This window comes from Gallinula chloropus (genome assembly GCF_964237585.1).
Source record: "Gallinula chloropus genome assembly, chromosome: 10".
Lineage (NCBI taxonomy): Eukaryota > Metazoa > Chordata > Aves > Gruiformes > Rallidae > Gallinula > Gallinula chloropus.
In genome coordinates this window covers 8,288,700-8,301,395 of record NC_140095.1, presented here as the reverse complement: position 1 = coordinate 8,301,395, position 12,696 = coordinate 8,288,700, and the positions used below count along the sequence as shown (strand labels likewise).

At 53.9% G+C, this 12,696-nt stretch overlaps 1 protein-coding gene across 1 annotated transcript in view; it reads left to right on the top strand.

Annotated features, from left to right (window-relative positions):
• Positions 1 to 7,034: 7,034 nt before the first annotated feature.
• The window catches only part of FBXW11 (F-box and WD repeat domain containing 11), a gene marked incomplete at its 5' end in the record, with an annotated part of 74,169 nt that continues 68,507 nt past the window's right edge, over positions 7,035 to 12,696 (top strand). Inside the window, one exon of the mRNA XM_084268548.1 lies at positions 7,035 to 7,079. Coding sequence (XP_084124674.1) covers positions 7,035 to 7,079 — 45 coding nt within the window. The remainder of the gene's footprint in view (positions 7,080 to 12,696) is intronic.

Below are 12,696 nucleotides of genomic sequence, written 5' to 3'. Positions count from 1 at the left end.
CTGTTCACAGTTTGCAACCCCCTGTCTGCATTGTATGAGCTCATCTTTGAAATTATTATTTTTTATTTTTTTTAAGTTCTCATGTGACAGGAAATGTTGTTCCACATTCAAGACCAAGTCCTGCTGTACCGGGGGGGCTCTTATGTTACTGGTTTCACCTGCCGGTGTATGAAAAGAGCAACGATGGGCTGTTCTCTTACACCTCAGAAATGGTTTCTCCATTTTTCTGGGAGACCTGAGGACCAGGGGGATTTGTCTGACCCAGATGAGCAGAAGACAAGAGGGTCTGTGGAGCAGCGTGAAGGAAAGCAGTGACCCCGTGGGGTGCAGAGGGTCAGGTGTCAAACCCCACTTTGGACCGGGGTCTTCTGACTCTCTTCATCTTCAGAGCACAAAATCCTGCCCTGCTTTTTCACACAGGATGTGTCAGCTGAAGCAGCACAACTCAGGCGCTGTGGGAAGGCAGCACGTGTGTCGCTGGAGAAGGTGAGTCACACAACCCAGGCGCTGCAGCTGGCAGCCATCTCGCTGCCCACACCGGCTTTTCCTCCTCCTTTCTCCATTCCTTATCTCCCAATCTTCATCACACGGACAAACCCACAGGAAAAATGAACTGGGGTGCTGGATCCTGTGCTTGGGAGGGTGGGTACCTGCTCTCTGTGGTGCCCTGAGCCCTGTCACCCCTTTGCACTGAGGTTTTATTTTCTTTTTCCTTAGTTACAAGGGGTGTTTTTGAGCTGCCCTCACTCCTGGCCTCGTTATTTTAGGTGCTGTAGCAGAGCTGGATAGGGACCAGCTGCTTCTGGCCAGGCAGTGGCTGAGTTATCAGGTCCCCACTGGGCAGGGTGAGAATCCTCCTGAGTCTCCTCGGGGTCTTTCCCAAATCTTCACTAAATAAATAAAATCACCAAACCTGGTGTCCCCCTGGTTTGGCTACAAAGTGTGTCCTTGAAGGAAGAAATCATAGTCCAAGTGTCCCTAAAGTGACAGTGTGTTTATATCTCCTGCTCCTACTGTTCTTCCAGCAGGAGCAGCTGGAATCTGCCCTGTGCTTTTCTTCTGCTGGAGTCGTTACCGGCCACTCAGCACCCTCTGATCCCAATCCAAACGGCCAAACACAGGACTGTAAGATCCTAAGATGAGGGTGTTAGTGAGCAGACTGTGTTGGGCTGGGCATTGTGGGAGATGGATACCCAGGGAGGTGCTGGAGGATTTGAGCAGCCTGCTCTGCTCCTGCTGGTCCTGTGGCGTGTCTCAGGCCGTGTCATTCTGCCATTGCCTGCTGCTGACTTCTCTTTTCATTTCTTTTTTCTTTTTCCCCACCTGTCTGGGCCTCACAAGAGCTGTGGTGGGACTGGGGGCAGCATCCTTGCCTGTGGCTAGGGAGGAGCCAGTCTGGGAGGCAGCTGTGGCCGGTTGCTCTTCTTGTCCTGTGGGCGTTTTAAAACCAAGGGGCAGCCCTGAGATAAGGAGCGAGCTCTCAGGGTGACTGGCATCTGACTGGGCTTCCTGAGGCCTAGAAGATGTGGGAATGTAGAAATAAATCACTTCATCCTACAGAGAAGATCTGGGGAGGGAAGAAAAAGCATTGTGCTCCAACTAGGAAGTATTTCTACACTCTGTGAGTCCGAATAGCCTCCCCCAGGTGCTGTTTTGGGTGCTGGTCCAGGGCAGCGTGAGCAAGTCCTTCTGTGGGACTGGACAGGCTCGGGGGGGGGGGGGCTGCTCACCCAGTCCTGATGCAGCTTGCCCTCCGTGTCTCCACTGGGGGAGGAATTCGGTACATCACGCCGTGACCCTATGGAAAACGTCACCTTCAAATGATGGCTGAGCCTTGGTAGAGGTGTCAGCCCAAGGGTGATGGTCTGGGTGCACCCCTGGCTCTTTGGGGCAGCCTCTTGTGATGCCCACAGCTTTCGGGCAGTGCTGGTTGTGGGACCTGTGCTGCCACCTTGCCAGGGTGGGATTTCCATCTGCGTGGATATGAAGGTGGCGTCACCCTCAGCTCATTCGTGTGCCGTTGCGCAACGTGGAGGTGTCTCCGGTTCACTGGCGCTGGGGTTTTCCCTCTGCCGCTTCCCCCTCCTCCTCATCCTCCAGGGAAAACTGGCAGAGCGAGTCCTCCGGCGCTGAAACTGCCCCACCGCCCCGGTGTGCTGCCACTCGGCCAAGGTCCTCATTAGAGGTAATGACCAGCTTGGGCCCCGCCTGGCTGCTGAGCGGGCGCCAGGCAGGGAGCTGTCTGTCAGCAACGGGCCATACCCACAGCGGGAGGAGCGGGGGAGCCTTAACCCGAATCCGGAGCACACGCCCAGAGCTCGGCTGCTGCCCTCGCTGCAGCCCTCTGCGGCTCCTGTGTGCTGGGAATCGGGCGCCTGGCTCCAGCCGAATCCCAGGGGGTTGTGTCTCAGGGTCAAGTTATCAAAACCCTGATGTTTCCAGCCATCTTCTGAGACCTCACCGTGCCCCACATCACAGAATCGTGGAATCACCTGGGTTGGAAGAGACCCTTTAGATCCTTGAGTCCAGCCACAGCCTAACCCTGCCCAGCCCACCTCTAGACCATGCCCTTAAGGACTTCATCCACATGCCTTCTGAACCCCTCCAGGGACAGCGGCTCCATCGCCTCCCCGGGCAGCCTGTTCCAATGCCTGACAACACTTTCAGTACAGAAATTCTTCCTGGTATCTCACCTAAACTTCCCCTGGTGCAATGTCAAGCCATTTCCTCTCATCCTGCCACTTGAAAGCCTAGAAAAGAGACTAACCCCAACATCTCCACAACCGTCTTGCAGGTAGTTTCAGAGTGATGCCGTCTCCCCTCAGCTTCCTTCTCTCAAGGCTAAAAAGCCCCAGCTCCCTCAGCTTGTCCTCAGGACTTGTGCTCCAGCCCCTTCAGCTTCACTCAGTCCTGACGAGCTCTCAAGTCCCCAGCCCCTCAGAAACAACTTTCCTTTGGGGCTCACCATCCCCTGCTCTTGTTTTCCTTGGTGTTCTGCACTAAACCAAACCCAAAGTGGTGGCTTTGTAATGCTTCCCTTAATTAGTGTGACTATTCTTCTCCCTGGCATTGCAGGAATCGCTTTGTTTCACACAATTAAAAGCAGATTACAGGACCTTGAGTTCCACCTGACAGCTCATGGCAGGGAGGCCCACGCCTGCTTCTGTCCTGCTGTCTGTCATTGTGATGCGTTAAGCATTCAGCCTGCCTGAAGGTGAGCACAGATAGGCTCTTTACTCAGAGAAATAGACTATTTTAACTCTTTTTTCCCCCTCTTTCACATTGTTTTTCGCCTTTCCTGTGTGCTGGGCAATCCTTTCCATAGGCAGAGCACTCTCCTGACTCTGCAGCTGTACTTTGGAAAGCACCATGTAAAATTATATCATCCCAGTCAGCAAATCTCTTTCCCTGTGTGTATTTAGGCTGAGACGTGCTGATTGGTGTCACAAACAAATCTCTGCTGCCCTCTTTGATCTCCTGAGCCAGCGTCTGATTAGAGGGAGAGCAAACCCAAGCTGGGTTTAGTCCCACCTTGTTCCCAGTGACACCTCTGAGAGCTCCCTGAGGTTGGTGGTGTTATGCAACATGAAGGATGGGGTATGATTTGCCCTGCCAGCCCTTTGTTGTAGGTGGTGATGGGAAGGTGGGAGGAATTCAGCTCAGCTGCCAGACCCAGCACCCAGGTTGGACACATTGAAGTTCCACCCCAGACTCTGAGCAGCAGCGGTGTGATGGGGCAGCAGACCTGCTGCTCGTGCTTTATGGCTTTTGAATGCTATGAGAAGAGTTTGCACCTCAGGAGAAGTATTTTTTGGAAGCATTTCTGAAAGAATAAAACACATTTCTGCTGACATCAGGTGCACTGTCAGTGAGATAGGACTTTGTGACATTTACAGTTGCTCATCTTCCATGTCCTGACGGTTTGGCAAAGGCTGGCACAGGTAATGGAGAAAAGTGCTTAGGCTGAAGCTCCTGTGCCCGTTGTCACCGCCGGCACCGAGTCACTAGTGCTGTGCTGTTACATCAGAGCGCTGCTTATGACATTTTTGCTTCCAATTTCCAATGCCTGCAAGAGCATTCGGTCCCTGCTGTGTCATCAGCTGGCAGCCTGCGTGCCCTTGGTGCCCTCGAAGCACCCGGGCTTTTGGTGTTGCGCAGCCTGTGGTTGTCGTGGTTTTACCCCGGCTGAGAGCCGAGATCCACGCAGCTGCCTGCTCCTTAAAGGAAAAGAGCAGGGGAAGAGGGAAGGGGGGGTGGGAGGCAAGGGAAGGGAAAAGGAAGGGGCAAATACCCCCCCAAACCAAGAAACTAAAAGGCCTGTGGGTTGGGATAAGGATAGTTTACTAAGATAACAGAAAGATACAATGTAACAACGCTGACAGGACTTCAGAGCAAAAATATATGAAGCTGTTGATACCCAGTGCAGTTTCTCACCGAACCCACAGCTCAGGCCGTGCCACCCAGAGCCGTCCCGGAACCCGACCGTCCCCCGAGAACCGCGCGTCCCGGAGCCGCCCCTGTTCTTCCTCCCCCCAGCCCCCCATTGCTCTGGGCAGGACGTAACTGGCGTGGAATACGCTCTGTGGTCAGCTGGGTCACCTGTCCTGGCTTCGCCCCTCCTTTCTCATGAAGAGCTGAGAAAGTCCTTGACTGTCTGACAGCAACTAGAAACATCAGGGTGTTATCAGCACTACTCCCATTTTACTCTCAAGCACAGCATTCCATCCGCTGCTGCAAATGAAATTAACCCCATCCTGACTGAAACCAGGACAGTGGTTCCCACCTGACGCCCCTGGGTGCTCACAGCCTCTCCGCAGCGGTGCTAACGGAGGTTGGGGGGGGTGAGCTGCGGTTTGCCAGCAGGATGCAGACCCTAAGGGCTGAAAAAGCTGCTCGTGGCAAAGGGCTGTGAGTAGCTCACTGGAAGTGCTGCCACCTCATCCAAGTGTTTCCACCTTTCCTCAGAAGGAGCAACATCTCCTTTCCAGGCTTTTTTATTTGGCTCTTTCTGTCATCCTCTGGCGAGGACCATTCACTTCTTTTCCCAACACTGCCTCCTGGCACTCGGTAGTTCATCCCAGCAGGTCTGTGGTGGGGTGGAGCTCCACTGAGCAGCTGGAGTAGCAATGGAAGGAGAAAGAGGTGCTCTGCCTGGCAGCACAAACACTGTTGCTTGACTGAGCAAAGCCAGCAAGGTAAGTTCCAAGGCATGTGACTGGGCAGAATGGGGCTTTCTGAAGCAAACTGTTCATTAACCAGGCACTACAGCGTGCAGGGTCAGCACACAACTCTGTGTATCATAATGCTTTCCTCATTAAGCACAGCTTGCAGGAGCTGGTGCTTTTCACAGGTTCTGTTTGTGTTTCTTAACACTAAAGCAGGGGAAATACACCAGGAGAAAAAACCTGAAACCAGAGTTTGGGAACTCTGAAGCTCGTTCTGCTCACAGGTTTCTGTGTGTCGAGTCTTTATGAGGAAAGGGTAGAAGTGAAATACTGTTGGGGCTTTGGTTTGTTAAACAAATAAATTCCCTGAGTCCAACCACAGGTCCCTGTGGATTGAGCATAGGGAGGACTCCAGGGCCCAGGAGGTGAAGCCTCCTCCTGTGGCACTGCAGGCTGTGCAGGGAGGTTTCTTCTTTCCCAAGGTACTGTCACGAGCTGTGCCTTCTCTGGGGCTCTTAACTACCATTTGGGACTCAGCAGGCAACACCCAGCTCTGCAGCCGGGAAGAAACCCGATCAGAGGTGTGTTAACAGCCTGCAGCACTCAGCTCCAAGGCCAACCAAAGCATCAAGCGTTCCTCTTCATAAACCCAAACACAGCTGATACCACGACCCCTACCCAAGCCTGCCTGGCTCCTACACTCCTCCCGGGCTTGTCCTCCTCCCCACCAAGCCGCTCTCCTTTCTCACCAAGAGAACATAGTCCTCTGATGTGGCACAAAGACAGGGGCCAACTTCCTCTCTCTGCTTAAATCAAAAGGATTGGAAAGACACTTCCTGGTGCGTGCTGCGGGGATTCTCCCGGGGAACCAGGAGGCGGAAGGTCCTGTCCTGCCTTCCCTCAGGGCACTGCGTGGGTCTGGGTACGGGGCAGCGAACCGGGGCCAACTCGCGGCCCAGCGCTGGGATATTACACCTGACTCCGGCGAAATGAATTCATTGCCAGCGGGGTGAAGGCGCCCGTTTCAATTTGCTAGTTTGATAAGCAAGCCAGGGCAGGGAACGGCGGGAGGGCAGCGGAGCCGGGAGAAGGCGCGGCCGGAGGAGAGCGCGGGCTGAGCGGCCCGGGGGGGGTCTCAGCTCCTGACCCCGCGGCAGCCGCCCCGGGGGTTCCTGTTCCACACGCAGGCACCGCACGGCCCGGCCCCGCCGCTGGTTCCGTGCCGCAGCCGCGGGAAGGGGCCTCGGCCCCTGGAGCGCGGCGAGAGGAGGCGCCGGGCCTGCCGCTGCCCCGCTCTCCCGCCGTTAAACCCCCGCCCGCCCCGCCCCGGCCCGTCCCGTCCCGCAGGCTCCGGGCCGAGGCGCCGCTCCGCTGTGAGGAGACGGGGCGCCCAAGGGACCCCGGACGCGCCTGGGCGCCGCGGCGGGGGCTCCGGAGCCCGCCCAGGGCTCCCCGCGGCCCCGGCCAGGCCCGGCGGAGGGGCGGGCACAGGACGCAGGGGCCGCGGCTCAGTGTAGGTACTGGGGGGGGTGGTTGGGTGTGGGACGGTCCCCGTGCCTCCCAGCGTACCCCGCGCCGCCGCGGGGCAGGCCGGGAGCCGCCGGCAGCCAATAGCGGCGCGGGGCCGCAGTGGCCGCTGGGAGTTGTTGTCAGTTTCAGAGACGCCGGGCGTAGGGGGAAAGCCCGTGTGGGCGTGTTCCCTCTCTTCCGGGCGCCGTGACGTGACGGAGGACGCGGCGTGCGTGCGTGTGCGTGTGTGTGTGCGCGCGCGCGGCAAGGGGGGGCGGGAGGGCGAGCGGCGGCGGGGCCTGGCGGGCGCGGGGAGGCGGCGGGGGCGGGCGGGGCGCCGCGGCGGAGCTGCCCGCCGCTATGGAGCCCGACACGGTGATCGAGGACAAGACCATCGAGCTGATGGTGAGTGACCCCCGCCTCCCCGCGCAGCCCCCTCCCCCCGCGCCGCCGCCGCCGGCTCCGCTTCCCCCTCCCCCGCCCGGTTCTTGCGCCCGCCGGCAGGCCCCGCCGCCGCGCCCCGGGCCTGCGGGGGTCCGGCCGCCGCTGCCGCCGCCGCCCCGGCCGCGAAGGTGACTCTGGCCAGGCCGCGCTCGGCCCCGGCCCGGGCCCCGCTCCGCCGGCGGCGCCCCCGGCCCCGCTCAGCTCCTCCCGCCGCCCCGCGGGGGGGGATCGGCTCCGCTCCGCTCCCCTCCTCCACCGCGGCCGCCGGTTGGCCCTCCCGGCGCAGGCCGGGGCGCGACGAGCGCCTCGGCGTCATTGGAAAGAAGGCAGAGAACAGGGTAGAGCCTCGGCGGAGGGCAGAGCCGGCCCGGGAGGCGCGGAAAATCGCTCCCGGTACCCGGGCACGCTGCAAAAACCGAAACCGAAATGCCCCGGCGCACACCGGCGGTGCGGGGCTCCGGCTCCCGCCGCCCCCCGGGCCGCAGCGGCTCGCTTCCCGCCGGGGCCTCCCCACAGCAAACCCCCCCCCCCCTTCTCCCTTCGCTCCCCGGAGCCATCCCGGGGGCCGCCCCGGTGGCGCTTGCGAGAGGCCGCCGGGCTCCGGCGGGATGGGGGGGAGCGGGTTTAAACTTCCACCGTGAGGATTTGGGGCTCCTCTAGCAGCGGTGCCGCTCGGGTCGGTGCTGGGGGCAGCTCCCGTGGTCCCGGAGCGGCACCGATGCTGGAGCTCCGGTCCAGCGAATGCGGTATTATCTAACTAGACCTAATTGGTGTGTTTGTTATAGCCCCTAATTAACGCTTACGCCGCTAAATTCGGGTTAGTGGAGAGGCGGCCGGATGGAAGCAATAGAAGGAGGAGAAGGCTGGGTTTGGATTTCTGTTTTTTAATTCAATATAAGCAAATCATAGATGTCTGTAGCCAAAAAAACGAGGGGCCCTAATTTTACTGCCTTTGGGGATGAATAAAGCCAAGTTAGGAGCTGAGAGGGAATAATAATCAGGAAACATCTTCTAGTTTATTTGTCATGAGTGCAGTTTGTTTTCACATACAGAATTTCGTTAAATACTGCAGAATTGGGTGGTAATATGCAAAAATTTGCTTTTAAGGTACCCTGAAGGTGAGCTGGGCCCACTGGAGACGTTCAATGGGTTTTTTAGCCAGCACAGTTCTTGCTAAACTGCCTGATCTGGCACACAGGAACTTTGTGTGAGTGTTGGCTGCTCTCAAGAAGCAGAAATTAAAAAACTAAACAAAAAAAAGGCAACAGCCCTCACCCCACTCCCCCCCCCCCAAAAAATAAAAAAACCCAGTTTGTGATTCTTTCAGCATTTATTTGTAATTGCTGAGGCCAGGAGCTTAAAAGCTGTTCTCAGCCAGCCTCCTTTCCTGCTCCCTATCGATCTGGTGATCTTGCACTTAACCCGCGGGTGACATCAGAACTGCTTCCGCCTTAGTGGACTGCAGCATCCAGGAGAAAGGCTGGGGGCAGCTGTGTGGGTATCCATTACAGGACAAACCGCCTCCAGGAAAGATGTCTGCTCAGTTTCCCAGGTGTACAGTGAGTTCTGGTGGCTTTTTCCCTACCTGGGACGGAGGGTTCCTAACGCTCCTCAGCCTGGGGTTATGTCAGGTGCTAAGAAAGCGTTTGAGGCTGGAAGGTACGTTCACCTTGCTTGTGTTTGTATAAATGCTCTCCCTTTTCAGAAGCCTCTTCTGTTTGGGGCCAGGTGGTTGGCAGGCAGAAGGAAATGTAACTCTTGCTGATTGTGAATATTTGTGGTGCCCTCTGTTTGCTGTTGGACCCGGGAAATGTGCTGATTGATGCAAATGTGGGTGGGGTCAGTAGGATTTTGCATTTTGGTTAGTGGGAGGTTTAGGTAACCAATCTTTCTCTCACAAGAAATCAATAGATATAAAAATTTAATAAGATGACTGATTAATTCCGTGGTGTCCAGTAGAAAGTGATACTCTCTTAACACGGGGCTGGGAGCTGAATTTCATTTCAACCTTAGCCAAGGCTTGCACAGAAACACTTGTGCCAGAGTGGAACTGTCTGACTGAAATCATTGCGAGTCATTCCTAAGTGAAGACATGGCAGGGAGGTTTTGCCTTCCTGTGTGCAGCAGGAGATAAGATTCTCTGGAAGATTTGTTTAAATACACAAAGCAGAAGCTGTATTGACAGTTTTCAGTCAGTGGTTTCCCTGTTACGTGCAAGCTCTCATTTGGGTTGTTGGTGCTGGTGGCAGCAGTCCCCAGGTGGGGGCTGACCTCAGCCTGGCAGGCCTAGCACCCTGCTTTTCTTTTCAAGAGTGGCATTGTTTACTGAAAGCAGGATGCTTTATACCTCTTTTTGATGCAGGAGATGGGTTTTGGTGCACGTTGGGTACTGGATCGCTTCCCTCCAGTGCCAGGGATGAACCGATAGTAAACACAGGAGTAAATGTAGGATGCAGAAGTTCCAAAGAGCAAATACAACATCGTTCTGAGTGGCAGATAAATCAGAGATAAAGTGTCAACATGTTAATTGCACGGAAGTTTCAGAACACCATGTTCTAGCCCTGAACTGTGCTTTCACTGGATAGCTCATTTGCATTTATTTAAAGGAAAATCAGTCATGGAAATAATACTGCTCTATTTTTAAAGCTGGAATCAAAGAGAAATATTTTAAAGTTTCAGAGTGACAACTTTAATTTGCCCTATGAAGTCTCAGCGAGCGCCCTGGGGCCACTGTGTCTTTTAGGACAGCTTAAGGCTTTGCAGGGCTGTTGTGCATCGTGTCATCTAGCTGTTTTAGCAGTGATAAGGAATTGATTTGGTTAGGGCATTTCATTTGTAGATGGCATCTAACTTTACAGGTGAGATACCCGTTGCCTGTAGAGGTGATTTCAGGAGGCACGAGATCTCAAAGTTTAACTTGTTGCGGCTGTGGGAGGTCCAGGTTTAGGCTAGCAGGGCTCTGTGGGGTTGGTTTCAATTCAGATAGCTCTGTACTTGTGCTGTCTCAGTTAAATGCTTTGTCTGAGTGGGCAACCTATTAGAAAATGAGTTGTAAGGAAGTAATCCAGAACAGATGGAGGGCTAGCCAAAATGATTGAAAGGGCTCTTTCTTCTCCTGGTTTTGATTTTCTCACTGCAATTAAATAACTGTAACCTTTTTGCTCTTCTAAAGAATCAAACTTTTTTTCTTTCTTAAGGTGAAGCACCCTCAACAATGCTTTGTGAAATAGGGTTTTTACCTAGGGATGCTGAGTCAGGTATAAACTCTGTGTTGTTCAGTTGCATCCAGCCCGCTGTATCTGTTTGTCTCCAGTACCTGTGAACAGCCTTGTGTTTTTCATTTTCTCTGAAAGCTTCATGGAACTCAGCTTTTGTTTTCCCAGCAGACTTTCCAACCAGGGGGTGATTCCTAGCCTGCGTTGAAGTGGTTGTAAAAGAACACATAAGCATGGCAAATACATTTTTTTTTTTCTTATGGGTTAAAAAGTTACATGTTTATAGGATGAACCATGTGCCACGTTAAGATGTGGACAGTATATAAAAAATATAAATAAATCTCTTGCTCACAGGCTCTTGCACCCACCAGACGCCTGTGGGACATGGTTACTGGAGCAGGAAGCCAACTGTGTGTAAATTCTCTCGCTTACTGAGTTTATCATCATCTGTCTTTCTGCTGTGGCCTTGGTGCACATGCTGTTCTCAAACACAGACCCCCCCCCCTGCCGCAGAGCTGGCAGTTGAACTTCAATATAACACTGCTCCAGAGCAGCACTGTGAACTGAACAGGCTATGGAAAGGCCACGCCTAGGAACAAAACCAACATTGAGTTGACATTTGTATCTTTGTGTGGAAAATATTGTTGCTGCTGTACTACCTTCACTGTCTAGAAAGTCTCTGGGGCTTTCATGGAAGTGTCCAGTGTTTAAGTACCTCAGTGAATAATAAATGAAGGACTCTGATTGTGTGTCTTGCCAAAAGTCCTCCAGTTTCTCAGGGCAGAGCTTTGATGTGGGCTGAAGGTCTTCAAATTCACAAGGTAACAATCTCTAAATGAAGTTTTTCACACAGACATGTCTCGCCAGCGGGGAGTTCTTTTGTAAATCATGCCAGCAGTACCTGAAGTTCCTTGGGTTACTGCAGCTGGAGATGGGGAAAGCTTTTCAGCATAAAAAAAGACATCTTAGTGTTCTGTTTGGAAACTCAGCTCTGTATGTGTCTCAGTTGGGCTGTACCAGTCTGGCTCTCTTCTTCCCTGTCTCAGTTGCCGCAAGCCAAGCCGGCGGTTACGTGTTTGTGAATCCTTTTCCACGTGTTCTTGCAGGATTCCCTTCAAAGGGTTTACTGCTGTAGTGATACAGACGGACTAGGCAGTGATCATCTTTGCATCTGAAACAAGGGAAGTACTGTTCTAGCTCAAACATGACTGCTTCTTAATCAAAAGCTGGGAGTAGTTGGAGGTTAAGACCATTGCAAACCTGTGTGTAAACTGGTTGTGCTTTCCTCAGAAGGGTAACAATCCCTTTGCTCTGCAGTTACTTCTTTTATTCTTCAGTAGCTAAATTAGAGTTGAGAGCTGCACGCCAGACATCTGAAGCACAGAGCTGATGGCATGCTGGCTAGTTTCATACATGGAGGAATAAAGGAAATGGCTTGAGCAGCTATCTAAAGAGGTGGTGGTTAGGCGGCTGTTAGGAAGTCACAGATGAGCCTTTGGGGCAGGGGATTAAGATCTGGGCCGCTGCACAGAGTATCGAGAGTGACAGTCGCATTTCAGAGAGGGCCTGTAAGAGGAAGGATGCAAATATGAAGAGAATAGACTGCTGTGACTTTGGCAGCGGTGCAGAAAATGGGAAGGAAGAGCTTAGGAAAATGAATTGGAGCAAAACAGCTGAATTCAGAGCCAGCGGAGTGCTGGGGAAATGGGGGAAGTGGACAAAGAAGTGTGGAAAGCTGTATCTTTTGGGAAGGGTTAGATGAAACAATAGGCTCAGCAGGGAAATGGGATGGAGAAGAACACAAAGATGCGGAAGAGACGTTACAAAGAAAAAGTTATCTGAAGTTTGTGATGGTTGTGGCAGCAGCCATGGGTTTATAGAGGGGACAGAAAGCTGCCCATGCTGCCTCTTCGTAGGGAAGAGCCTGCTGCTAGATTGCTTTTGGGTCTGAGTAGAAAAAAGTTATGGTTTCTTGGGGAGACTGAGCGCTGGCGTTTCACCAGAGGCTTTTCACGTCTCATTAGAGATGTGGAGACTTCTTCTGCCTCGCAGAAGTTACATTTTTCTAATGTTACTGAATTTTTCAACCTTTGCCACAATGCTGAGCAAGCAGGATGCAGCAGAGAAAGTTCCCTTGCTGCCTGCAACACGTGTGTGAGCACCTGTGTGTGTGAGCACCGCTGGGGAGCTCCCAAGGCCGTGGGTCGCCTCTGAGCTCTGGCTTGGGACCGGGAGGTCCCCGCTTGTGCTCGTAACTCCAGTGTCCAGGTGTGGCTGTGGACTGAGATCGCAGCTCCGCAGGCACCCCGGCGTGCGTGCCAGCTGCCCTCCCTGAAGTGCTGTTGGGTTACTCCTTTCAAAAA